Raw genomic sequence first — 26,566 nt, 5'->3', positions numbered from 1 at the left:
GTTGCCTCATTTTACAGCTGGGGACACTGAGGCAACAGGAAGGCGCTGGGCAGTGAGTCGGTGCGAGAGCTGGGCGTTAGGACACGGGCGCTGCCCGTCGGCTCCGGTCCCCGTCCACGGGCCTGACCTCTCCCTAAAGATCCCGCGGGCTTGTAGGTAGGAAAGCCCACGTGGGAGCGGACTCGCAAGTCAAGTTATCGCTGGTAGAAACTTTTTATTGGGGACAAGCGTGAGCAGATGCCAGGGCGCAGCTGCTGGCTGGCAGGAAAGGCAATGACTAGGGAAGCTCCTAACCCTAAATGTCTTCTCCATCTTCGCCCATTCGGGTGAGGCCTTCCTGGGGTGGGCATGTGGCTGGGTCCTAGGGCCCCCGGGGAAGCCTTGTCCCTTTCCTGTCTGACCTACCCTCCAGGTCCGTCTCCATGCGGTGCAGCTCTGGAGCGAGAGACCCTGCTTTCTGACGGCAGGCGGTTTCTCCCAGCCCAGCGAAAGGCCCGCAGGTCTTTGGGAGCTGGGGTTAGGTGACCTTGTGGCCAGGGGTGCTTGGGGGTCACACGTCCTTGCCCACCCACCAACCGCCAGGGCCGCGGGCTCGCGCTGAGCGGTCAGCTAGGGGAGCCTGTTTGGGGCCGTCGGTCAGGGACCTTAGACCGCTTTGCACGGCGGTCTGTTCCGACCCTCTCGGGGAGATGGGGGTGGCCGGGTCTGATGCTGCTTGTCGCCGGCTGTACGGGCGCAGGAGGCAGCCAGGTAGCAAGTGCCTCTTCCTAGGTCTGAAGTTGCCTCCTGGACTGAAGGAGCTGTGCCCCCTCTAGACCTGTGGGGCTGGGTGGTCCTGCCCCTTCTGGATGGAGGGGTGCCATGGGCTGCACCGAGGAAGGAGGGAGAGTCATGGCCCAGGAGGCAGGGCCTGGCCAAGCTCGCTGCCCCTCTTGTGCCCAGTTCTCTCTGCCAGCAGGAGGGGGTCCCTGCCCAGCACGCGCTCAGGTTGGAGGTGCCCTACGGCCGGACTTTGGTTCTTCGCTCCATCACACCCGCCACGTTAACGTGCAGCCCCACCGGGGCGGTTCTCCGCGTCTCCGTTCTTCGTTCTCAGCCTTCGCTGGGTCGGCTTGAACCCCCACCGCTCTCCCGGCCGTCAGGGCCTCTGATACGTCTCCTGCGTCCGTGCGTGCTGTCCAGGAGCCCTCCTGCCCCGTGCCCTTGGAAGGTGCGGGGCGCCCAAGGGGCACCGGGGGTAGCACGGGGACAACCACGTATGGTGGCTGAACCGCGGGACCAGGACTCTGGAGACCTGGGGTCTGTGCCTGCCTTTGCCACTGACCTCAGGCAAGTTACTCGCCCTGCCTGTGCCTCAGTTTCCCCATTTGTCAAATGGGATCCCAATACAGACGTCCTTTTGGAAAGTGTTTTGAGATCTGGGTGAGAGCAAGGGGGTGGCGGATACAGAGGGACGTCCGAGGCCGTGTGTCCTGGCAGGCGGCCTCCGAGCAGAAAGTTTGCAATGAACCGAGCTGGGGGGTTTCTCCGGTCTCCCAGCTGTTGCAGCCTGCCCGGGCGAGGCCGGCGCCGCGTGGGTCTTCGAGGGACTTTCGTCCTGCTCCTGTTGCCGTGGGGCTTGGAAGGGGCAGCGGGTCTCGGGGAGGAAAAGCGAAAGGCGCGGGTCTGTCGGAGGGTCTTCCAGGACTCCCCAGAAGCAGCGTGCAGACAGAGGCTGCTAGGGCCTCAGTATTAATTAATCTGTTTATTCCCTAGCAGCCCAGATGCGAGTGCTGAGGCTTTGCCCGCTCCCCGGCTCCGCAGCCCCCCGCGCGTGCTTCCCCCTCAATCCCGCAGGGCTCGGGGGCTGCTCCCGGGCCCTGAGCACGCACAAAAGACGGGCTTGTTGCCGCGGCTCCTGGCTCCGGTTCCCATGGCAGCCGGTGTAAAACATCTGTAATAACTTTCCTCCCTCTGGGCAGGGGGGAGGGACTGAAAGGTGACCGCGCCCGACCTTCGGCCTTCTTGCACCCGCTCCCCCGCCCAGCCCCAGCGGGGATCTCCGGCGCTTGTGTCCGCCAGCCTCGGAGACCCCGGTCCACCGAGCCGGGGCCCGGGATGCTGCTGGAGACGAGCAGGAGGTCCCGGGTTGGAGGGGTGGGCAGTGACCTGGGGTGATTGCGTGCTTGCTTTGCTCCTGCCCTTTCTCTCCAGCCCTGTTCGGAGCAACTCTGGAGGGGGATCGTGACGGGGCGGCTTCCTGCGCGTTACCGAGTCTGAATGACGGGGGCTCCGGAGAGCCAGCCGTGGTCCGCAACAGAGGCGGGAAGCCTTGTTGGCCCCCGTTAGGACCAGGGGTCCAGCCCACCTGTTTAATCGGGCATAGTTTTGTCCCTGTTAGCGGCCAGACCACGTACAGCCATGGTCCCGCGAGGCGCTGGGCGTCAAGGAAGTCTCCGGTCTTCGTGAGCCTCCTTTCTTGGCCACCCCGACGAGCTGTCACCGCGTGGCTGGTGTCTTAGCACCGGGCTGGCTTTTTCAGGTGCTTTCTCTGCCACCGAACTCCCCGTGGAAGAGTTGTAACTTAGGGCAGCGATTCTCTGCCATAAGGTTCACTTCTCTGCCATAAGGTTCACACACACGATTCACAAGGTAAACCCAGAAATTAGAGATGGGAATCCACAGCCATGGTCTGTCCGAGTTGTTTGCAACAGAAAAAAAGCTGCTCTGTTATTTTTCAATAGGCAAAAGAGGGAAAACTAAGAGCTGGCCTTTTCCAAGGTCTATCCAGGGGTGCCTCAAGTCTAAAACGGTTGAGAACCACTGCCTTGGAGAAATAAGGTCTCTGAGAAGAGGCATTGAGGAAGGGGAATGGTTCAAGACCTGGTCTGGCCTGAGCCCTTCAGAGCTACAGTTTCTTCAATATTTCCATGCTTCGTACCATTTGTTTTGGCTTCCCAGAGGGGGTGGTCTGTGGCCAGGCAGGCTTGGTGTGGGGATGGTGATCGCGATAGCCCTGGTGCCAACCCCAAAGCTCGTGACCCAGCTACTTGAAAACTGAACCAAGTGTGTTGGTACCTGATGGTGACCCTAGTGTATCCTCTGCTCACTGGGTGTGCACGGGCTGGAAAGTGTTCCCAGACTATGGTTGTGCCAAGCAGCTTCAGCACTGAGCGTCGTGCGAGGTTTCAGGTGAAACCTTTCCTGGTCTCTGCCGTGTCATTCCTGGCGGGTGGCTACTGAATTGGCTGCAGCTGGTTCCCAGGAGCTGGCTCATGCACTAGGATAATGCATCGCTGGGGAGCAGGCTGTCCAGTCCCTGGACCAAGCAAGCACATTGGGTGGTGGAGTGTGAAGTGGAAGTCCTATGTGAACATTTTGTGGCTGGCAAAGGGAGCAGATACAGGGCTTTTATGTGGTAATACAAGAAGTGTCACAAGGTCGCGGCCACCTGGGACCTCAAAGTTGTCTCTTTCTTCCAGTTACATGGCCCTTCGCAGTGACAGCAGCCCATGTGATCCTGCTCCAGAAAGCGTCCGAGAGGGAGCAGTCTCCATGATGAGCTAGCTAAATCGATAAGCTGCACACAGAAATTAAGCCACCCTGGTGCCCTCTGGTATATGGCCATGGCACGCAGAGCCCATTCATTGGGGTTCACGTGTGTGCATGTCCGTGTACTTGTGCAAAAGGACTGAATCCTTGAAAGCGTCTCTGTCTTGGATTTGGTTGGCTGCTTTTTTAATCAGTTGATTTCTGGGCTGTCTCTGGAGTATTGCTGCTGCAGGGATGGGATTGGGAAAGTCTGTTGCAAGCCTTGACCCAGGGGTGAAGCTGTTAAATACCTGACTCGGTGATTTTATTCTTGCCTAATCCGTTAGGACTCTCCAGGTGGTTTTAATTTCGGAGAAAAGGAAAGCTCTTAAAATGGCGACACGCCAGGGAAAGTCAACTCTTATCTTAAAATTCCCCAACTGGACCCACTCTGGGACACGGGAACGGTGCCAAGGCCCGTGGTGCCCCCAGGCTGCCGTTAGGTGGCAGTGGCAGGACAGCCGCTGTATGTGAAATGCTACACGTGTGCGGCCACGGGGACCCGTTTTATGGTAATGCCTGTGCTCCCTAGTCTTGGATTGGGGCCCCGTGCTCCTTGTCACGCAAAAGACTGTCCCTTCCCCAAAGAGCTCGACACAGTTGTCTTCCTGCGGGTGACTCGGAGGTGATAGTCCTGTATTTCGGGGGTTTTGGAGTGCACTCGTTGCTTGAGATCCCCGTCTCCTTTGTAAGGCGTGCTTGGTGCTGAGCAGACCCTGTTTTCAGGTCCTCATAGCTGCCAGGCGTGAACCATTTGGGCTGACGTTCTCCGCAAAATGGCCTAGAGGCGGATGCCCGGCCCCGGGGAGCGTTAACTCAAATGGCTAAAGCTTGGCAAAGTTGCAAGCGACTGGGGGTCTCGGGATGACAGGCGCTGGGCCCTTCTGACCGTCGTCGGCGCGGCAGGGAGAGGTGGCACCTGTGGCGAGTAACAGTTTTCACCCGACGTGCATTAGCCTGCGCGCGCGTGCCGCGGGGGGATGCGATGAGGGCCGTGCTGCGAGGGGGAGCGTTGGAGGGCTGGCAGCACCCTCTAGCGGGGAGCTCTGAACGCTGCTCCCGATCTCCAGGGGCTGAGCCCATCTTGCAGCGTTGCACGGCTCGCCGGCTGGTTCAAGCCAAGCTGCGTGGAGCTTCGCTGCCGCCTCTCCTGGCGTGGGGGGCTCGCCAGCCATAACAATCTGTCACTCCGCGGGGCGTGTTCCAAGGCAGCGCGCCGGCTGGGCTGAAACGTGTCTCCTCTTCTGTTTTCCAGGCTTCTCCCATCTGCCTAACGGGTTGTACCCTTCCTACATTCCCCTGAATCATCTCGAGCCCCCCAGCAGCGGCAGCCCCCTCCTAGCCCAGCTGGGTCAGCACAGCCTCTTCGAGTCCCAGAAAGGTCAGTGTGTTTGCGCGGGTGTATTGTGAACCATGTGCGTGTGCCCTCTCTAGCCTGTCCTCGTCCCTCTGTGCACCCTTGTTACTGCACCACCCTGGTGATCCAAGCCCTGGATGAAAATTTTCAAAGGAGGGAGACGATTGTGCCAAGAAGGGCCGTGTCCGGCCTAATGGGGGCTTTTCCTTTATTTCTACCATCCGTGCCCAGCCCCGACGCAGCTGTTGGGCCTCTAGGGCGTACAGACCAAGTGCTACGAGCACTGTTAGAGAAGAGGTTGGGATGAGCTGCCTCCATGCCTATCAGGCCTTACCTCCCCCACTCCCTGTCTACAGGGGTACAGCTGTGGGGTCGGCTGGTCACGCGTGGCCCTTGTCTGCCTCAGATTTCCATGGCCGTTGAGCCAAAGGGGCTGGCGAGGGGAAGAGGGGCAGTCAAGTGTCACCTCTGCCTGGAGAAGGCCCTGAGTGCCGCTGGCTTTTTAAGTTAGGTTCATCCCTACTGCAATAGCCAGAAGGAAGGCATCTCTGCCGAGCAGCTGTGTTAGAGGGATTTGGGGTGCAGACACCTTAAAACTCCCAGTACAAGCAGGGGGGCCTGGGCTGAGGCAACAGGGAGCAGGGGACAGGCCAGGAGATGCACGGGCCAAATCGCCCTGGGGTGCCACAGGGCTTGAGCTGAGCTGCTGATGCTTGATGCCTGGGATGGTGGTGTCGTCTTGCTCATGCTGCAGTGACCCAGACACATGGGGCACCAAAGGGTGGGGAGTACAATGCCAGGAGCCAGATGGGTCTTATTAACCCTCATGGGTGCCCGTTGGTCCTTTCCTGTCCTCCGGTTCCTGGGACAGACCCACGAGCCTGGCCTCATGAATTAACCCTTTGAGGCTTGGAGCTGGCTCATTCTTTTCTCCCAAAGACGAGCGCAGTCTCTGGGCATCCTGGTGCTCTGGATGTTTCACACACGTGGGGTCAGGAGGGCAGGGCAGCGTGACTCGCAGCGGAGAGCTGATGCCTGTACCTGTGCTGAGGGTCAGCCTGGACTGCAGTCACCCTGGCTCGCTCCATGCAAACCCTCGCAGGGCTGGATGCTTGCCATGAAGCCATTGCAACTCTGTTCGTCAGTCCCTGGGGGGGAAGGGGCTTGTGCTGCCGCATGGTGATGGCCTTGCACTGGGAGATCAGAGGGGTTCCAGCTGAACTTCATCAGGGATTAAAAAACAGAGGGTGATTGTCTCTCTCCAAGGCATAGGCAACCCCTCGGTTCCCAGGGTGCTGCTTTCAGGGTGGGATGGGGCAGCTGGGCTCAGCCATGGAAGAGGAGGTGGGTTTCTGGGCAGTCTCCTTTCCTTCCTCCCTACTCATCCCTTGAATCTTGGATTTGGGATGTGGTCATGTTCTGGGGACCCTACCTACTCACCAGGGGGGCTATGAAGGATCCCCCTTGCCCCTGCTTGTGGGGGGGATCTGTGGTCTCAACCCCATCATGCCCTGGCCTGCTTTAACATGCCCATTTCTCCCACCCTAGAGCTGGAGAGCTCCCAAGGGGGCATAGCCCCTGTTCTGCACCAGCATGGGAGAGGAACCGATGTCACCTTGTCCCGTTTTGTTTTGCAGATGGGTTTTACCTGTCCGGCCATGCGGGGCAGCCAGCCTTGCAACCCCAAGCCCCTATCTCGAGGACGGCGGCCAATCACACGCCAAGTGCCCTGCTGCGCGAGAAAGATCTCGGGCACCTGCACAAGAGCTCGAAGGAGGGCATGAAAGACCCCCCTGGCAAGGAGCGGGCATGTAGGAGCGACCTCTCCTTGCCTTTCTCTAAGAAGGACAGCAAGCAGAAAGAGGAGCCCCGGCCACGCAGCGTGGTGGATCTCACCCAGGACACCAAGCCCGACAGCGAGCGGAAAGTGGCTGGCTTGGTGAAGGCGGGGGAGCGCCTGTCCCCTTTCCTCATGGAGCACATGCCAAATCGGGGGGCTGGCAGCGGAGAACCAAAGTCCAAGAACCCGCTGCAGACCTCTTCCCTCAGTAACTGCAATGGTGGCGGGGACCCCATGCTGAAAGTGCTGGGGGTTGAGCAGGACCGGTGCGCCAAGGACCCCAGCCGGCACGACGAGAACATGAGGCCTTCTGCTCACGCCCACCCCGACAGGCTGAAAAGGGGTGACTCCATCCTGACTTCAGTTGGTGCTTTGCACGTTTCCTGCAGTTGCCCCTCCCCGCACGCGGCTCCCCCGGGGAAGATGGCGCCCTCCTCGACATTCCCTCCGCAGCCTGTCCATTCCAACATGTACACCATCTTCCCCCCGGCCAAAGAGCCGGGGAGGGAACACAAAGTCATTGCCCCCACCTTCGTGCCTTCGGTCGAGGCCTACGATGAGAGGAACGGGCCCATCCAGATCGCCTCCCAGGCCCGGGACAACAAAGCGAAGGACAAGGACATGGGCAAGGTGGGCGTGTTGCAGTCGCCGACAGAGCGGTGTCTTGCCGACACCACCCGCACCCTCTTGTCCCAGGACTTCTCTTGCCACAGCGACGCCAAAAGGATGGAGGCCTTGAGGGAGAAGGGGTCAGTGATCAGGGCCAACTCTATGGCGCTGAAGAGGCAGGTGGCTTCAGAGCCTTTCCTGAACCGTCCCGGGCTGGGGTCTCCGGAGAGCAGGGAGTTCCTGGCGGCCAAGGACTTGATGAAGCCGAGTCCGGACGTGGAACACCGTGCCTGCGATCGAGACCGCTTCCCCCGCGCTGGCTCCAAAGAGTCAGCCAAGGTCTACGGCACTTTGGACTCCTCCAGGCAGCACCTGGACCACGGCCAACTGAAGCCTCCTGAGCAGAAGTGGAAGCCCTTTGAGATGGGCAACTTCGCCACCACCCAGATGGCAGTGCTGGCCGCCCAGCACAACCACGTCAACCGGGTGGAGGAGGAAGCCAAGAAGGTGTACCTTGACCCCAGTGGCCTGCAGAGGTCCTCGGTGGTAGGGTCCCGGGGCTCTGCAGACATTCTCCACCCCACTTCCCATGGCGAAGGGTCTGCCATGCAGAGCCTTATCAAGTACAGCGGCAGCTTTGCCAAGGAGAACGCAGCCCGGCAAAGCTGTGGCAAGAAGAGCCCATTTGGTGGGCTCGGGAACATGAAGCCGGACTCTTCTCAGCTGGGAGCCTCTAAGGGGCAGCAGCTGCTGTCCCAGCCCATGGGGAAGCAGCTGAAGAGAGACCCAGAGAGGCCAGAGAGTGCCAAGTCCTTTGGCCGCGAGAGCATCGGCTCCCAGGGCGAGGTGGAGGTGAGGCACCTCCCTGTCGGCATCGCGGTGGCAGTGGCGCGGCAGAAGGACAACAGCAGCAGCAAGCTGGGGCCCAGCCTGGCAGACCGGGATCGCTCCCTTTCCCTGAGCAGCATCAAAGGTAGGATCCTAGCATCCATCTCGGAGCCACGCTCTCCCTCGTGCCCCAACCTGGGGTGGGCTAAGAGCAAAGGGGCACATCGGGGAAGCTGAAATGACACGGGGTCTCCTCTCTGGGCTGACCGTGGATCAGGGGCGGACAGGAATAGGATGGGTGTCCAGAGCTTAGTCCGCAAGTAGCTTTCCCTGGGGAGAAGGGCAGAGGCTGGCTGTGACAGATGGAGCCTCTTGCCACGGGGGTTGATCGCTGGCTGTCCCCTGTGAACTGAGTGGGGCAGACTCGGCTGTATCCCTTTGCACGAGGGCGTGCACCCAACCAGAAGGATCTTGTCATTCCCCAGGCAGGAAAGCCCAGGACTGAAGGGGCCTAGGGGGTCTGTCTGTTCCCTCTTACCCTAGCAGATACGCCTTCAAGATACAGTTCCTTCAAGACCTGTGCTTGGCTGAGATGAGCCCTAGCTACCAGAACGCAGCCCTCCCCCATTGACGTCATCTCTTTGCTCCTTCCCTCTCCCTGTTGTGAGCAAACCACCTAGGCTTGGTCTGTTCCCAAGGCGCTCTTGTGGCATGACCCCAAGCTCTGCCTGTCATTCTCCCCCGTCCCCTGGTGCCTTGGACCTGCTCGATCTGCTCGGCTTGAGTAATGTTTTGGCCTCCTCAGTTGCTTACTTCTGTTGAGCTGATGTTTATAAGCATGAACACGCTTGTCCTGTCCTGCAAACCCGGCTCTGATGGGGTCATCCTTCCCCTAGCTCCATGTATGCGCACACACGAAAGGAATCAGAACTTGTGGCAGAGGTGATCTCTTTTATTAAACCAACTAGGTATACGCAAAAAAAAAAATGTTTATTTGCAAGCTTGGGGGTGCACTCACCCTTCTTCAGACACAGGCAAATGCAAAGTCTCCTAGGCGGAACTGAAATTTCGTATTTCACCAGAGAGCTGAAAATGTTCTTATAACAGGAGATCTTACAACACCTTCAGCACTCCGGTGAAATACGAATTTTCGTTGCCACCTAGGAGACATTTTGTAATCTTTGCATTCTCCTATGCCTGAAGAAGGGTGAGCATGCCCGAAAGCTTGCAAATAAAGCACAGTTGGTCTAATACAAGAGATCACCTCTGCCACGAGTTCTGAGTCCTTTTTGCCTGTAGACCAATATGGCTACAACCTGTATACCTTCCCACCCCACACGCACACATGCGCGCACACACACACTTGTGTTGACTAGTTTCTTATTAAACCTAGCAACGGCCTATTTGATTTCCAGCGCCCCTCAGCTTTAGTAGAGCTACGGTGCTCAGCACAGGGGGCTGCTGGCTGAATTTGCAGCTCGGCTCTTTTTTTTTAATGGCAACAAGATGTTGGGAAGAGGACCCCAGAACCGTCGTGCCTGCAGTGGGCCTGGGTGGCCGCTAGATGCCATTGTTGCTCAATGCAGACCTTGCTTATAAAGGCACCTGTTGGTCTGTGCCAGTGGTTCAAGTGTGGGCTGCAGGGGTGGATCCAGGGGAGGCCTGGAGGAGGGGTAGCTTATCAACCCCCACTCCTCCAAGAGTTGCCCCAGTGCCTACTAGCTGCAGCGAGGCTCCCCGTGTTGGAGCCCAGCCTTGGAAAACTGGAGAGCGACCCCTTGTAGAGCAGGTCTCACTTGGGTCTGAGGAGCCAGCGTGCTAGCAACCATCATAGGATTTCTCCAGGCGACAGCCCCTACAGGTGCTCTGCACATAGACATCAGGAAGCTGCTGAGACCCCAAAAGCACCCCCAGACTGTGCGCTCGCACTAGCCATGTGTCCTGTTTGCCTGGAGACCCCCCCACGTCTTGCACGCGCGTCGCAGAATCACGTTGGGTGGAGGAGCAGTGGAAGAGCGTCATGTTGACCCCGCAGCCGCGTCTAGTCCCATCCGTCAGGGATGCTCGGGTCTGACCCTGGCATGAGCCACATACCGCAGGAAAAGCACTTAGATCCGGCCTGTTCCAGAGCCCAGTAAAGTCAGTGGACGGATCCCTACTGCCTTAGACCTCTCTGAGCTTTGGGATGTGCCCCATAACCCACCAGGGCCCTATAGCTGTCTGTACCCTGGATTTATATCCCGTCCCATCTTGAAGACTCAGCGCAGCTTACAGTAAAGAGAGAAACAACCCACGGAGAGGATTCTCCAGACTGTGATTGAGATGGGTCAAAGTTTTGCCTTGGGATAGTTTTAAAATGAACCGTAGCTTTTTTTAATTATTATTGAAATGGAAACTCCAGTGGAGAACAGCCCATTTTTGACAAAAAAAAATTAAAAAAAGATTGGGATTGTGTTCTCCAAAAACGAAACCGTTTCAGCTGCGTTGGGTGAAAGCTTTCAGTAAAAACCAAACACTCGTGCCTGACTGGCCAAGACCTTTAAAATTTGGGCGGGTGAAGGTCAACAGCAACAGAAACTAGGGTTTTTGATGAGCGCTCTTCAGATTTTTGTGGGATTCTTTTTTGCAAAGATCCTTTTTTTTTTTCTAATTGTGTTTTCTTGGGGGTGGGAGAGGCCACTTTTTAAATTTTTTTTTTGCAGGAAAAGGTATCCCCATAAGCTTGCTTGCACTTCCAAAGGAAGGGTGTCACCAAGGAAAGGGAAAGGCCCCGGTGGCATCTCTGGATGTTTAAACCCCTGGTGCAAACCTGTGCATAAACCTGTGTAGTTTGATGTAGTTTTGATTTGAATTTGGTAGCGAGGAGTTTGGGAAGCTGGGCTGAAAAGAAACCTCCCTGAACCCACAGCGAGGAGATCTGCTCAGGGCGGTTGCATCAGGTTTTCCAAATCGGGGTAGAAACCAATTGAAGTGCGAGTGATGCCATGTCTGTCCCGTCCCTCCCGGCTCCCCAAGGCTGGCACGGTGCGAGCAGTCTGGTTTCTCCTAATCTCTCTTTCCTCTTTGGCTGCCCCAATGCACATCAGTGCCCCTGCCCCTTGCACCCATCCCCTTGAATGCCTCCGTAGCACTGAGCCTGGAGAGGCACGTTTCAGAGGATACGTATCCCTTCTTGGCTTGCAGCGGTCCTCGAGCTGATCTTCCCATCTCGTGCTGCTGAGGAAATAACGAGTCTTTTGCTGCCAGGCGTATGGCTCTGGGTCCCAATATTGCGTCGGCCTCCCCGTCCTGCTTGCCGAGGCACCAAGGGCTAATAAACCTTGCTCCCCTGGGGTACATCTCGGAGCGCACCGGGGAGAAGAGGCCCTTGGGCGTACGAGCAGGGGAGCTCATTCATGCCAAAAGAAGTGCGGAGACCTTTAATTGCTGGAAGAGGCGCAGACTCGCTGGGAGGGAGTCAGGCGGGCGCATTCGTTCGGCTCCGATGGTCTTTTTTTTTTTTTTTTCCACCATCCCCCCTGGCGCAAGGATGCACGCCCCCCCGCCATCACGTTCTCCTAGCCGAAACCTTTGTGCGAAGGGTCATTTTTCTCCCCCTTGGCAGCTCCGACCCCTTCGCCCCCCTCCCGTTCCCGGAGCCCCCTTAATCCTTTCCACGCTCGCCCCTCGCCGGGCCGAGCAGACGGAAAGCCGCGCCGCCGGCACAGCGAGCTGTAGTGGAGCCCGGCCCCTCCCGGCCCGCGGTAGATGTCATTTACTGAGCCGAGCGAAAAGGCTGCAAACAAGGGTCGAATTCTAGCGGGGCTCGGGGGCTGTTGCTAAGTGATGGCGTTGGCTTTCATGCCGAAAACAAGGGCGCTTTTCTCCCCCCCTCCGCCTCCCCCAGCCCCTCCTTGCGCGCCGGGAGATATTCCACTAATAACATTAGCTTGGTTGCAGCGAGTGGTTGGTGCTCGAATGTTTAGACCTTTTAAGAAAGAGAAAGCAGGCTTTAGTTGGCTAATCTGTAGTATTTGGCAAGGAAAATGCAAGTATTTAGTACCGGGCATCGGTTGCCAAGGCAACGGGCCTAGACTCCCCCCCCCCCCCGCCCGACTGATTGAATTGTGTATGCGCTCCCTGCGTCATGTTCGTCTACGTGGACAAAATGGCCATTCACGGAGGAAGACAATCGCCGATTTGTACAGAAAAAGGAAGCCGTTCCCTTCTGGGAAGGGGAGCTGTAGCAGCAAGAAGGAGCCAGGGGTTTTATTTTATGTTTAATAGAAACGGAGCTATAAATAACCAGCTGACAATAATATAAATGATGCCCCCTTGCGGGGGGGGGGGGAATTAAAATAGCCCGGGCGAATGCACGGCTAACGGGGGGGTTGGCTCGGCCCGCCTCGGGGAGGGGAAGCCAGTAGCCGCAGGTCCTGTCCCGAGTCCAGCTGCCGGAGGGGCCATAAATAAATAAAGACAGGGGCTCCGAATGGAAACCCGCGGGCGCCAGGGCCAGGGGCGTGTGCGCGTTGGCGGTGTTAGCGAGCTGTAAGAAACACGGGCCCCGAGATCAGTCGGCGCTCCACGCACGCCGCCGCGCGGAGTTGTAGACTCAGCAGAAGGCGCTCTTACGGGGGTTTGATGTACGACCCCGCGGTGCTGCCAGCTCGCTTGATGGATGTGCCTGGAAAAATCCATTTCCCCTCCCCTCTCCCCCTTCCCCGCTCCTCTTTCAGAGGCGTATCGGACCGTATCCTCTCCGGGGCCGCGGGGAAGCGAGACGACCGTGGGGGGAGCGTGGGGGTCTACGTGCCTCGGAGACGGGCTTGACGTCCTGCCCGTCGTCCCTCTGAAGAGGGACCGTGCTGTAACGCGGGGTGTTTTGGGGGACAGAGGGGTCTTCGAGAAGTCGCACGTAGGGTGAGCAAAGGTGCTGGCCTCTTCCCTCTTGCTCTGAATAGCTGCGGGCGCAGTGGGAAGCACGGGGGAAGTCTTAGCGCTCGGGAAGGACGGTGCCAGGAGCTGGCGTCCAGCGCGCTGTCCTGACCGAAGGAAGAGCTGATCGCTCGGAGAGCGTGAAGGCGTCTAGCGTCCAGCCCTGTACTGGGATCACGGGACAGATAGTGGAAACCCTGGCACGCGGCGATCTGCACTTCCTGCCTGCCGCCCGTCAAACGGAGGGAGGGGGAGAGATGTCGTTTTGTTCAGATATCCTTTCTGACAGTAAAAGCGGAGGGAATTGGAGTCCTGACAGCTCAGAAACGCGGGCTGTCCAGGCTTGTGGAAATGCACAGCAGAGCCCTCCTTTAAAAGACTCCCTGTCAGCAAAATAGACTGGATGTCGAGATGCTTTCCATCCCCGGCCCTCGCTCCCCCTCCTCGCTGCAGAGCAGAGGGGCAGCTCTGGAAATCGGGGAGGCGCAACGGAAAACCGCCCTGCTCAAAGGGAGACATCGGTGAAAGACGAGGGCCATCGCCCGAGGGTAGAGTCTCCTGGCTGTGGGCTCCAGGCCTGCTAACAGACCTGCTAATTGCCGGGTGGGGGAACCAGAGGTTCCCACCCGTCTCCCAGGGGCTGACTGAGGCTAGGGCCAGGCTTTGAAAACCAAAGCTCTTAAGAAAAGCTAAGGCATGTAAAAAGGCGACTGTGCGAGGGAGGGAGGGAGGGAGGTATCCAAGGCAAGGGCACTGGGATTGTAGCCAGGAAAATAAATAGGTGAGGCAACCAGGACTTCAGAGTCTGCTTTGGATATGGGAGGTGCCAAGCGACGCTGCCCCAGGTTGCATCTACTCCAGGATCACAGCTGTGATGGTGACCAGCACCAAAGGCTTTGGATGAAGAGCAAGGTGTCCCGCAGTAGATTTGCCCCCCATTTGCTCACCCCCTGAAGCAGGAAGCTTTTCTTCCAGCCCAAGCTTTGGTTGCATTGGTTGATTTAATTCTGGGGCCAGTTGGCTGTGCAGATGCCCAGTCCCTCCCTCCCTCCTGCTGCCTACCCCTGACGCCAGCACCTCCCTGCACCTGGGCAGAGTCCTCTTGGCTCCTTTGGACTTTGAGGAGGGTTGAGGGCTTCTGCTAAAAGGTTGCCTTGCAAGGCTGGGGCTGCGCTGTCTCCCATCACTTGTGGGCTGGCGGTGTTTATTATGAGCATTCGTGTATCAGTAGATTTTGACCAGATGAAATAGTGTTGGAAGAATAAGACCAGAGGAAAGCACCTGTTTGCTCCCTGCGTAACAGACTGGACAATCCCACCCAGGCATTTCGGCAATGAGCCAATAGCTTTCATTTGACCCGATCTGTATAGGAAGTCTTAAAGACCAACCTGGGTTTTTTACTAGCATACCTCAAGCAACAGGAAATCCCACTGTGTCTGCGGGTAGCGTTTATTCCAATAGTTTTAGTTTTTAACGCGTCGCTTGTGGTTGGAATGACTTCAAACCAGACGTGACTGGGATGGGAACAGTGTTAAAAATGCCAGAATAGGCACCCCCTGAAGTTTTGTCTGTTGATCATAGCTCTGAGTGGTAGGTCCCTCGGCACCCCAGTCCTATGACTCCAGCTGACTCTATTGACTGCTCACGGTGACCGCCAGGAGACACTAAACGGGAGCTGTCGCCTTTGAATTGCCAGCTCTGGGGGAGCCCAGTGTGTCTTGCTGAAGGAGGCCAGTGGTATTTTCACAGCTTGCTTTTGTCATCTACTGATGGCCTGGACTAGAGCGCCGCGGACATCCCTTCTAGCCCTTAAGCTTCTGTTTGCATCACAGGGCACGGCCGCTCGGACGATGACTGCGGGGACGACCGGGGCCGCCACCGGGACAGCCACCTCCTGGCAGGGCGTTTGGAGCGAGACCAAGAGAAGCTGCTGAGGTGATGCCCTGCTCAAGGGTCTGGGCGTTGCTCCTTCAGGCCTGCTCCCTGCTTCTCCCCGTGTGCGTGGCGTGTGCATGCCCTTGGCACTTCGTGCTGCAGGCAGCGCCTGTAGAGCCTCCCGCGTGAAGCCAGCAGCGTCGCAGCCTTCTGCTCTTCTGAGAAAGCGGGTGCCAGCATCTCCCTTGACAAAGTGCTGATGGCCCCAAGAGCAGCGGCAGGCCCCGAGGAGGGGGCTGGGATTCAGGGAGGGTGGGGACCAAGGAGCCTGCCAGCGTTGCATGCGTCTGCAGTGCACCTCTGATCGGCCCACAGCACTACCCTGCTAACGCCTCCGGTGAAGGCAGAGGCTTCACAAGACGCTGGGCAGAACCCAGAGCTGCTCCCAAGGAGAGGAGAGGCGGCGGGTGCTGAGCTGAGTTCTGCACCTTCCTCTTGCTCTGAGGAGCCCTTGGGCTCCAGACATAACCTCTCCTAACCCGTCGTTGCGCTGCTGAGCTTCATTTTGAAGACCGACTCTTAAGAGGTCCAGTAACGTGTGCTGCGTCGGGAGCTGATGCTTTGTGCTCCTCAGCCAGCCGAGGTGGGCTCTACTAACTTTTTGCTTTTCACCCCTTCTCTTCTACCCTTCAGAGAAAGCAAGGAGCTGGCAGACTTCGCTCGGATACACCCCTCTGGCTGTGCCACCAACGGTTTGAACTCCAACCTCATGGTGACGGGGGGGCCAACCCTGGCCGGCTCAGGGCGCTGGTCTGCTGACCCTGCTTCTCACTTGGCAGCTCACCCCTGGCTCCCCAGGACAGGTAGCCCTTCCATGTGGCTAGCTGGCCACCCCTACGGTGAGTCTGGGAGCGGGAAGGGCAGGGGCCTGTGGCGGGTGTGTGAATGCAGTCAGGGAGGAGCAGAGTGGCACTGACTGGCAGGGGGTTCTTGGTCCCCATCTCATTTGCGGGGAGGAGGGAGATCGTGTGTTTTGAAGCAGGCACCATGCCTGCAGCTGCTGCAGGCTGAGGCCCTGCGGGCAGCACGGTGTTCTAGTTTCTCTTGTGCCTGCTCATTTCCTTCATGTACCCCACATCTCCCCCTTGCTTCAGAGAGAGTGTTTTGTCCCTGAGTGTCTGCAGAAGCCCTCTGGGGCCGAGGGTTTGTGCACACCTCTGTCCCGCTGAGCTGAGCTGGGGTGATGATTCCTTTTCCAGGACTTGGACACCCTTCCTTGCATCAAGGCATGACTCCAGGCTTTCCCCCTGCCATGGGCGGCGCTCTCCCTTCTGCCTACCAGTTTGTCAGAGATCCTCAGTCCGGGCAGCTAGTTGTGATCCCCAGTGAGCACTTGCCACACTTTGGTGAGTACACAAGCAAGGGAGAGATGGCTTTTGGGCACTGCCTTGACTGATCGTAACCCAGACCTGGGGTGCAGGGCGAGGACTGGGGTCTGTCAATCGGAGCACGCCAGGACATGTTGCACTCTCTGGCAAGAGACGCTTGTGCATGGATCCCCCGTGAGCTCATGTTCTCCCCGTGGTAGCAATGGCCTTTGTGTCTCTGCTTTGCCATAGCTGAGCTGATGGAGCGCACCCCCCCTCTGTGGCCAGCGATGTACCCTCCAACCAGAAGCTCCCTCCAGCACGCGCACCAGCTCCAGCTGCTGTCTCACCAGCAGCTGCTTCGACAGCACGAGCTATACATCCTGCAGCAGCAAGCCGCGCATGCCATGGAGCTCCAGAGGAGCGCGCAGCTGGTGGTATGTTCTGTAGGGGCTGTGACGGGCAGCTTTACAGCAGGGCAGTCTTGTAGTCTGGGTCTCTGGGAGCACAGAGCCCCATAACCTCCCGTTTTCTTTGCTCGCATGCCTGGCATTCAGAGAGATCTGCCAAGCAGTTCATTTCTGGTCCTTAAAGGAACTCGGGCTTGGGGGTCCTTTGACCTGGAGGCATTAGGACACTGGCTCAGTACCTTGATTAAGGCTGCAAACAGTAGTTTGATGCTAGTTGATGCCTCCTTTATTGCACACAGCATTTCAGTGCCAATTCCAGTCCAAACAAATCTTGCTAGACCCCATACTCCTTCCTGAAACCTCGGGACCCAGTATCATCACCCACAAGCACACAAACATCGTGTCTGACTCCAAGTGACCAGAGACAGACGTAGGGCACAAGATTTTAAAAAGCATAAACTTCAGCCTGCTTTCAAGTTGCCTTCATTTCTCGTGTTGCTTGGGGACAGGTTGGGGGTATGATTATTAAGCTGCACATTTCTAGCTTAGGAGGTGGAAATCTTTTTCTTTTAAATAGCAGCTTAGGTCCCCAGGTATTTCCATGGCTCCTGGAGCTGGGAGAGGAAGTCTTAAATAGCTTGTGATACAAGTCACAAGAGTCAGCAGCAGCAGTCATCTTCTGGCCACCCCTGGCCTTTCCTACAACCTCTTCATTGTAAGGCTTCTAACTCTTTTAGACCTCCCACCTGGCACTTGCGGGGAGCCCTTTCAGGATCTCTTCCTGTATAGCTGCCCCCTGCGTTGTCACTTTGGGTCAGCTGGCTCAGCAAGAGCTTTGAGCTGGGGCATCGTGTTGTGCGTGGGAGCCCTGGCTCCAATACCTTGCATTAGCCCTTCTCCAGTGCTGATAATGGCTAGTTGTGGTGTCTTCTTTGACCTCCCTCCTAGCTTAATGTTGTGGCTCCTTCTTGCTTTCAGGCCTGGTATCCCGAGCAACATCACCCCAAGGTTTTTTCTCTGCTTTTGCAACAGGAGAGGTTAAAAGCCAATGAGCATCGAGCGGACATGGAAGAGAAGATCAGCAAACGTAACCTGGACAATGCCAAGTCAGGCCTGTCCTCCTCCACATCAGGGCTGCTGCACCGGAAGCCACCCGTCCTGTCTCCGAGCACCTCCACGTCCTACAGCAAGGCTGTGAGTCCACCCCCCCTGTCTCCCAGAGCCTCGCCCGTGTCTGTGCTCAAAGCTGAGGTGATCCAAAAGATGGAGGCGCCACCTACGCAGCCAGCCTACTCCTATCCCGCCACCCCCAGCTCCCATCCTTCTAGCCCGCCCCCTGCCTCTCCACCCCCTGCCCCTACCATCCCTCCGAAAGAAGAGACACCTGAGAACGTGGAGAAGAAAGACTTGCAACTGGAGAAAGAGGCCACCAGCCCATTCCAGGCCTTGTTCCCAGGTAAGAAAGCCCTGCTTTGGCAGAGTCCCCGTGTGTTTGTGCCTGGCTCCCTTTCTCTCCTCAACTCTTTCCTGCTTCACACCCTTCCCAGGAGAAGATTGCATAGGTCCTTTCCAGTGAAGGCTAATGCACACGGAGCAGGAAGTTCTTGGGAGATGGGGTGTGAGGATTGACCTGTGATGTGGCACTGTAGAGATACCGGGAGTCTTGGTCCCGGTTCTTGTCTGACTTGGGGAGGGGTTGGATCCTCCAGGTGAAGATTAGCATTTAGAGGAGAAGAGCAGGGCAAAGAGTGGAGGCTGGATTCTCTTCTCCCCCAGGACTAGCTGGCTGCTGGTTCCTGTGGTCTTTACAGCCTTGATGGGGGACATCAGCTTGAGCACAGTGGGAATACCAGAAGTGCAGCCATCGAGCAGAGCAAAGGGGTCGGAGAGGGTGGAAGGTAGAAGGGAAGCTGTCCCTGGAACTGAGTAGGAGAGAACCAGGCTTGGGTGACAGGGCTCATGGGCACCCAGCCTCTCCATCCTGTTCCTTTTGGTTTCTTGCAGAGATCCCACCCGGGTATCCATTCCAGTCCCTTCCCGCCTCCTTCGGACGCCATTACCCTTACCTCCTCCAGCCCACGGCAGCTGCTGATGCGGATGGCCTGGCTCCTGACATCCCCCTGCCTGCGGAGGGCTCTGAGCATATGGAGCTTTCTCCAGAGGTCAAGCCCATACACCTGTCCCCGTCCAAAATGCTGGAGCCCATTCAGGCCACAGTGGAAGAAGAGGCCTTGGAAGAGAGGGTGAAGTCGGAAGTGGAGATGGATGAAAGCCAGGAAAGGATCTGTGAGCAGGACATGGAGGCTCTGAACATGGCCACCTCCGCTGCCGTCCCCGTGCAGAACATGGACAGCTGCAGTCTCCTGTTGCGTCAAGGGGAAGCCTTGAGCACTATGGAGCAGGAGCAAGAGGCTCTCCAGAGCTGTCAGCAAGCCTACCAGGTCGTGGCCTGCCCTGCAGAAGCAGAGGCCCAGGCTGAGGCAGGCAGCGGGCCAGTGCATATGGAGTATGAGAGCTCACTGATGCACGCAGAGAGCGAGCAGCCAGAGATGGATGTGAAGCCCGAAGGGGAGGAGCCTTCCCTGGCCATGGACCTGCAAGGCAGTCACTTACCTCAAGGACGGGAGTTTTCCAGCTTGCCTTCAGCTGAGGGGGAGCAGGGGTCAGAGATTCCCCCGTACGCGGATGAGGCCATGTCCTGCCAAATCCCAGCTCTGGACATCAAGCCTGATGACCCACTGGCCGGCATGAATGCTTTAGTAGCTGCTACAGAGATGCCTCAGGCTTGCTCCTTGCTGACCACCAGCGTCATAACCCATTCCCAAGTGGCCACAGAGGCATCCCCCGACCAGTCTCTGGAGCACTCCTTCCTGCAGGGGATCACCCTGCTGAGTGAAATCGCAGAGATGGAACTGGAGAAGAGGAAGCAAGAAATGCAAAGTGAGTTGTGGGGTTGAAGGCACCATATCTGATCCCGGGGTGGGGAGGGGCTGGCATATTTGCACCTCTCCACGCAGCTTGGAGTGTCTCTATGGGCCCCACACTCACATAATCCCCTTGTCTCCAAGCATTTGAGTCGGCGCTTGTTGCACATGTCTAGCAGCCCCGCCATGCTCCCGCTGTAACCTGCTTTTATTGCTGATTCTCCAGACTGACTTGGCATCAGGGTCCTGCCACAGGAGGTAGGGATATAAGTGGCGTCTGGGCTGCTTTTTGCTTTCCAAGCCCGTCCCTGTGTCTAGACAGTTTGTAGATGAACATAACATGGCACTAAATGGCACAACCCCTCTTGCTGTTACGCTCACCAAGGTCTGCCGGGCTTAACATCCTTTGGGCAAAGACCGGTCCTGTAGGCAGCCAGGGTTTGGCATAGGAAGCCCAGATGCTCTAACCGACTCTCAGCAATAACAGCCTGGCTAATCCTGAAAGGGTCTTGGCTTCCAGGTGCGGGCGAAACAGTGTCCTGCCAGTTGGAAAGCTGCCGGGGATCCCTTGAGTGGGTCGTTACACACTAGGCCTCAGATACGGGTGGCACCAAGGTTGATTCGGACACCCCATGGCAGAGGACAGATCTTTGATGCCCATCAGAGATCAGCCAACTCTTGTCCTGACGGCGGTGAAATCCTAAAGGTTTCTTTCATTCCTAAGCAGGTCCAGAGAACTGTCCCATCCGCCCCACCCTGGAGAGTTTGCTGGCGGCCAGCACCCACATGCTGATGGAGGTGCTTTCCACCCCGTTCATGGACAGTCTGAAAACCATCCGGCTGCCTCGCGAGCTGAATCCCAACAAGAAGTACAGCTGGATGCAGAAGAAGGATGAACCTGTAAGTAGCTCTTCGATGCTGTTGAGCTTGGAGCCATGGGATACCTGAAAGTTCCTCTCAGTGCTGCTGTTCGTCCATACAGCAGTTCGCTCCCCGACTACTTCCACTGCCAGCCTGCACTTTCCCCCTCTCTCCTTTCTCCCAGCCCTGCAGTGGTAGCTGAGCAGAAGTCAGTGGGGCACGATGTAGTTTGTTTCCTTGTTCGTGCTTAAGCATCATTGATCTCAGTGGGAAGGGGCACAGTGTTGGGAATGGTGTTTGCCATACAAAGGCAGCAGGGGAAGCTCATACGTTGTTTCTGTGGCCGCGGGGGTACACAAAGATAGTGCCGGCTTTCTTTTCCTTCGCGGGGAGATAGCTTTGCAAATTCTTTAGGCATTTACTAGGTAGTAACTGCTGAATGGTTGGTAATGTGTTGGGGTGAGCTTAAATCCAGTTGACGGGAGAAAGAATTAATTGGTTTATTCAACTCCTTGGCTTTTCCTCTTACGGATCCAAGACTCTTTTTGCACCCTCACGCCATGCCTGCAACGTAGAGTCATGCAGAGATAGCTGAACTACCTCTGAACAAGCCTGCTTAGGTACTAGAAGCAGGATACCTGCACTAGAAGAGTACCGGGAAGAAGCACCATATGCTTGCCTGGCCAGTTAGTTTGGGTGAAGTGTGGTAATGCAGCTAGCTTGCTTTCAGTGCCCAAGCCAGTTCAGGTATGTCTGCCCAGCCCTGTGCCCTAGGAAAACAGGAGCCTTCCCATGGCAGGTTTAAGCTTCTGGTCTGCTTCCTCAGTGGACCCAGCACCCGTCCAGGCAAGGAGGACAGGGACATGACTGTGCTGCTCTGTACTGAGGTTGGAGGGGGTCCTGGCTCAGCACGGTGGCCCTGGCTTCCAGGGCCTGAGCTGCCTGCCTCTGCAGAGGTGTAACACATCTCCTTCTAGTTAGGGGAGCAGGCAAGCAGGGCTTACATTATGGTCTCCCACATCGCAGCTGAGCATGCCACTGCAGGGGAGCCTGCTCGGGCATTCAGACGCCCTGTCTCCAAGGTCGGTAGGAAGCACCGTGTAAATAGGAGTTCTCTGCCAGTTGTGATGTGGGAGGGCAGCTCTTCTGCTCGCTGCATTCATGGGACTCTGTGGCCCTTGCTGAGCAGCGGAGTGGGGAGCGGCAACAGGCCTGTTCTAACCACGGGGCTGGCAGCAGCCTTCCTGCATCCCCTTATACCCTCTCTGCTTGCCTTGCCTCCCCCCTTCCCAGATGTTCTCCATCAAGTCCGCCATCGAGCACATGGATGCCATGGAGCTGGACTACAGGATGCGGCTGGCTGAGGTGCAGCGGCGGTACAAGGAAAAGCAGAGGGAGCTGGTGAAATTGCAACGGCGCAGGGACTCCGAGTAAGTCGGGCAGGTCGCTGTCCCCGCCGGGTACCTCCACGGCATCCAGGTCTAGGAGAACACTCTTCCCTTGCTCCTTCCCCACCCCTTTCACAGCATCTCTGCCCACGCTTTGCACACGCGCTCCTAGGCTGTTAAAACGGCAACCGGATGACTGGTGAAGGCAGCGGGGTGACCCCTCATAAGAGACCCTTGGCTTTCGCAGCTCAGCGTAGCGGTTCAGTGGCAGGCGAAGGCTCCGGGCCGGCATCCGGGTCGTGCGACCGGCCTCGGTTTGTTTGTGTTCTTGCTCTTGTTTTTGCTGTGTGTCTTGTCGCTCTGGTTAACAGTGAAGCGTGTGGTTCTTTTAAAGGGAAAAGCATGACGAGAAAAGTAGAAGCTTGGCGCGAAGAGGCCCAGGAAGGCCCAGGAAGAGGAAGCATGGATCGAGCGGTCTGTCGCCCCTTAAGGAGAGAGGGAAGAGTGACAGCAAGAGCGGAAAGTAAGGCTGGAACGCGGGGAAGATGGGAATGGCAGGGTCTCTGCACCGTGTCCTATCGGGGACGGCGTCCCTCAGGCAGCGGGGTCCCGGTGCGGTGCGTCGTCGTCTCAGCAGAGCGTGTCCGTGGCAGCAGGGCTTTACCGTGTGCTGGTGTGGTGGCCACTCGTTGCGTCCTTGCGAGCAGGAGTGCCATTGTGGGGTCGCTTCGCCTCGCCATCGTGCGCCTGTTGCCTCTGGAGGAGAAACATGGGGCTGGCTGGCGCGTGGCCTGGGCAGGTGGACAGCGGGGCAGGCTGATGGCATCGCGAGCCAGGGATTGCGTGTCTTCGTGTGCGTTCCATGCCAGGGCGGTGGCTAGCACCAGGGGCTCTTCTGGGCACCGAGTGGCCGTGGCCGTGCTAACGATTTCAGTCCTAATGAATTCCCAAATGTGAAAGAGGTTTCTGTGCTGGGGCCGTTCTGCCATGTTGCCCTCCCATCGTCCTCCTCTTGGTGGGAAATGGGCTTCTGCTGCCTGCTCTCTCCCTCTCTTCCCTGCTGGGTGTCTGGACCCCTTTCTCTTGCTGTGCTGGCTCTGGGCAAGTCTGAGAGCTTCGTTTGGGTTGCTGGAGCACTTCTGTAGTTCTGTGAGCTGCCTCTTCTTTATGGGCTGGGTCTTGCTTGGAGGGTCAAGATAGGAACAGGAGTCAGGGCCCCGATTCCCACTGATTTTTTTCACCTGCCGTGGTGCCTCTGGAAATCAGGCCCCTCCATAGTTTTGTAACTTGCTTCTCTTCTTTGGTGGTTTGAAAGGCTTGGGATGTCCACAAGTGTCCAGACTCTCTTGCATGTGCGTCTCTGGTGGAAGCAGGTATCGTGGGCATTCGTGGAAGCCTTGCTCTGAAAGCTGAGCCACACGTAGATCTGCCTTCTGGTGGCTGGAGGCTGGAAAGCGGCGTTGGTTTGGCTTTGGGTTGGGGAGGAGAAGTCAGGAGGGCAGAGAAGGAGGCTGCTGTGTCCCGTTTTGGGGAGGCGAGGCTGTGTTGTCTTGGTGGCTTCACAGATGTGGCAGCTGTGGAGTCGGCCTGGCGGATGTAGTGCGAAGGAGATGGCTGTGGTTTGCTTCTGTCACGAGGTGGCCGTGAGCAGTGATGGGAATGGGAGATGGCACAGCGTGTGCGAGGGAGTTGAATGGAGACTTGGCAGGAGCTCTTTAGCATTGGCTCACCTCTCCGTCCATCAGCCGATTGCTGGAGGCAGCTGGGGAGCGGTGACACCCGTCCTTGTCCTAGCTGCTCTCCTTCCCCCCAGTCCCATAGAGGGTGCAGGGAATCCGGTCGCAAGTTTTGCTGGTGGAGGGCCAGATCAGTAGCATTCATGGACAGCATAGGCCCGGCTAATCCCTACCCCCACCCCGTTTGCCAGGTCCTTTCAACTCTGCTCTGCTGTCAGCTCCCTGATAAAACACCACTCCTGCCATGTGCGCACAAGGATCTCCACCAGCCCGCGGCTAGCTCAGTTCCTACCGTATCCTGTGGAATGAGTCTGCTTGTGTCGGTAGAAAACCCAGGGAAAGACCTGAAGGGTCATCGCATCCGTTCTTCCCTTCCTGCTCCTTAGCACAGCAGATGGCTCTCTGCGGCCCTTTCCTAGCCCAAACACAGGTGCGCCCACCGCTTGCCTTCAGCGGCCACTTCGCAGGCCTGCAGATCTCTGCCGAAAAGCACCCTGCTTCACGCCGACCATCTAGAGCAGGCATCAGGCACTAATTGGCACGTCTGCTAAATGGGCCAAATCCTCACAGCTCTCAGGTGATATAGGTTCTTTGGAATCGATGGATTTTCCCCAGCTGGGGGTATAGTTGCAGGTGCCAGGTTTGAGGGCCTGTTACTGGGGAAGTGACCTCTGCAGAGGTCGGTAGATGCTTGCAGGAAGGAAAGGCCAGCCTTGATGACCAGCCCTGTGTTTGGCTTGCAGACTGAGCAAGTCCTTACTGCTGTCCGAGGACTCCGAGACTGGCGAGGGGATGAAGAAGAGGCACAAAGGGGCCCTCCCTGAGGAGGACGAGGACGCCGAGAGCGGCGGTGGGAAGGTGAAAGGGAGGAACCAGAGCTGGGAGGAGCACGAGGCAGTGTCCAGCTTTTCCAATGAGGTCAGTACTGTCACGGTGCTCGTGGGACTGCATGCCAAAGGCAGAGGCAGCGTGGTCCAGAGGGTAGAGCAGGGCTTCCTCTGAGCCTTGCAGATGCTGTTCTAAAGCAAGTAATACATAAAGATGCGCCATAGGCAAGAGGCCCTAGCAAATGCCTTACTGTATGGAGGGAGCAGCGTGGGGGGCACCAGAGCTCCAAGCTGGATGCAGAGCAGGTTCGGTGTTGCTGCCTGCACTGGGACTGAGCCGCGGGGCTGGGCAATTGACCTTCATGCTCTTTTAAAACACCGGGGTGTTTTTTGCAGTAGCAACACGATACCGTAGTCCAGACAGTACGACTGGTCCCCTTTACTGTTACAGCAGCATGTCAACTCTCATGAGATAAATGAGTCTTGCAATATTTGGGGCATTTTTTTAAGGCCTCAGTTTTCTGGACTTGGAGTCATTATGGAGCATCTTGCTATACTGATTTTTTTTAACATGGTTTCTGGTCTATACGGTTGTCGAGAAGAGCTTGTAGGTATAATTTGAGCGTGCTCTAAAGGGTCGCCATTCAGAAGGGGCCCAACATGTGTTGTTAAAAAAAAAGGCATGATTATTTTGATTTTTGTTTTTTTGGACCAAGAAATGCTTACCAGCTCCTGAGTCTTGGAGGCTCAGTGTGGGTGAGCTTGTACTAGGTACCACAGGGCAGAGCTTCCTCTGCTGCCCTATGTGTATCCTTCTGGAAATGCCATCGGGATGCCAGTCCTGGGAAGACTGCCGTCTCCTGCCCTCTCGCAGGATGCATCCACAGTGGGGTTAAGTTTTTCCCTTCTAGGCCCTGTTTGTTTGAGCGTACCGTGAACCGCAGTCAGGTTCATCAGGAGAGTCAGCCTGTAAAGTCTCTGGGGTCCGGCTCGAAACGGAGCTGTATTCAAACGTGTCCATTTCCCCTTCCTTCCTCGACAGCTAAAGATCAAGAAGAAGAAGATGGCGTCCGATCAGGAGCAGCTGGCGAACAAGCTGGACAAAGCCCTGTCACTCACCAAACAGGACAAGCTCAAATCCCCCTTCAAGTTTGCAGACAGCTCTGGGGGGAAACAGAAGACCAGCGGAGGCGGTGTCAGCAGGTACCTGTCACCCCATGAGCCCCTGTTGAGCAAGGAGGAGAAGAAGAGCATGGCTAAGAGCCTCAGCTTGTCGCTGAAAACCTCCAAAGAAGGTAAAAATAAAATGGCTGCCAAAATGAAGAAGATGGAGGTGGGGTTAAAAGTCAAAAGTCAGCTGAAAGTTTCCCATTCACCAGCAATATCTGAAGCTAGCAGCTACTCCTACAGTAAGTAACCTCTCACTTATTCCTCTTTTACAGTGAATTTATGTTGCGTGGGGGTTTTTTTGTGGGTTTTTTTATGAGGACTTAGTCTCCAAGGGCTGTTGGAAATGGATCTGATTTTGCTTTCAAGCCGAAAGGTGCTCTCCTCCCTTTGCCTGTTGATTTGACTTGGTGGAGTCTAGGCTGGGGTCTGCGCACAAAGCCTTGGGTGCTTCAGTTCTTGGCATCGGGAGCTGCTGAACAGTAACATAAAAGTCTCTATTAAAAACCTCCATCGGGACACGGATGTGCATAACAAATGCAAGTCCCTGCACACTAGACTTACGCTGGGTTGAGGTGAAAGGCATTAGTTGGTTATTTTTATACTGTAACAAGGAACCATTCAGCAGATCTCTTCACCCTACTACAATGTATTTTGGAGGGCGGGTGAGTGCCAATTGGCATCTCTTCAGTAGCTGGCCCACAAACCAGGGCCCAGGACAGGTGAATTAACTTGGCAGAGAATTAAGAGATCCAAGAGGAGACGCTAGCAATTATCCAATCAGATAGAGGTGGTACGTGCAATTTCCCGTTTTACACGGCAAAGCGAAGGGGATGCATCTTGGCTGTCAAGGATGCCCAAACCACCCACCGATTTTATTTTCTCTTCAA

General features: G+C 56.8%; 1 protein-coding gene across 4 annotated transcripts in view; it reads left to right on the top strand.

Moving 5' to 3' along the window:
* TNRC18 (trinucleotide repeat containing 18) overlaps positions 1 to 26,566 on the top strand; it is a 78,093-nt gene that overhangs the window by 24,045 nt on the left and 27,482 nt on the right. For 2 of the 4 annotated variants that reach the window (XM_090024502.1, XM_090024500.1), the window contains exons 3-15: positions 4,826 to 4,951; positions 6,565 to 8,349; positions 14,954 to 15,056; positions 15,690 to 15,895; positions 16,256 to 16,402; positions 16,616 to 16,800; positions 17,806 to 18,229; positions 18,778 to 19,713; positions 20,422 to 20,597; positions 21,852 to 21,988; positions 22,341 to 22,469; positions 24,426 to 24,600; positions 25,552 to 25,918. In XM_090024502.1, the coding sequence (XP_089880628.1) occupies positions 4,826 to 4,951; positions 6,565 to 8,349; positions 14,954 to 15,056; positions 15,690 to 15,895; positions 16,256 to 16,402; positions 16,616 to 16,800; positions 17,806 to 18,229; positions 18,778 to 19,713; positions 20,422 to 20,597; positions 21,852 to 21,988; positions 22,341 to 22,469; positions 24,426 to 24,600; positions 25,552 to 25,918 (4,896 nt within the window). The remainder of the gene's footprint in view (positions 1 to 4,825; positions 4,952 to 6,564; positions 8,350 to 14,953; positions 15,057 to 15,689; positions 15,896 to 16,255; positions 16,403 to 16,615; positions 16,801 to 17,805; positions 18,230 to 18,777; positions 19,714 to 20,421; positions 20,598 to 21,851; positions 21,989 to 22,340; positions 22,470 to 24,425; positions 24,601 to 25,551; positions 25,919 to 26,566) is intronic. The other 2 variants (XM_090024501.1, XM_090024503.1) reach the window with 2 other exon arrangements.

This window comes from Crocodylus siamensis, chromosome 12 (assembly GCF_052110815.1).
Source record: "Crocodylus siamensis isolate JL-2025a chromosome 12, ASM5211081v1, whole genome shotgun sequence".
In the NCBI taxonomy this organism is placed as follows: domain Eukaryota; kingdom Metazoa; phylum Chordata; order Crocodylia; family Crocodylidae; genus Crocodylus; species Crocodylus siamensis.
The sequence above is the reverse complement of the archived record's forward strand: the minus strand, read 5'-3'. Positions and strand labels throughout refer to the sequence as shown.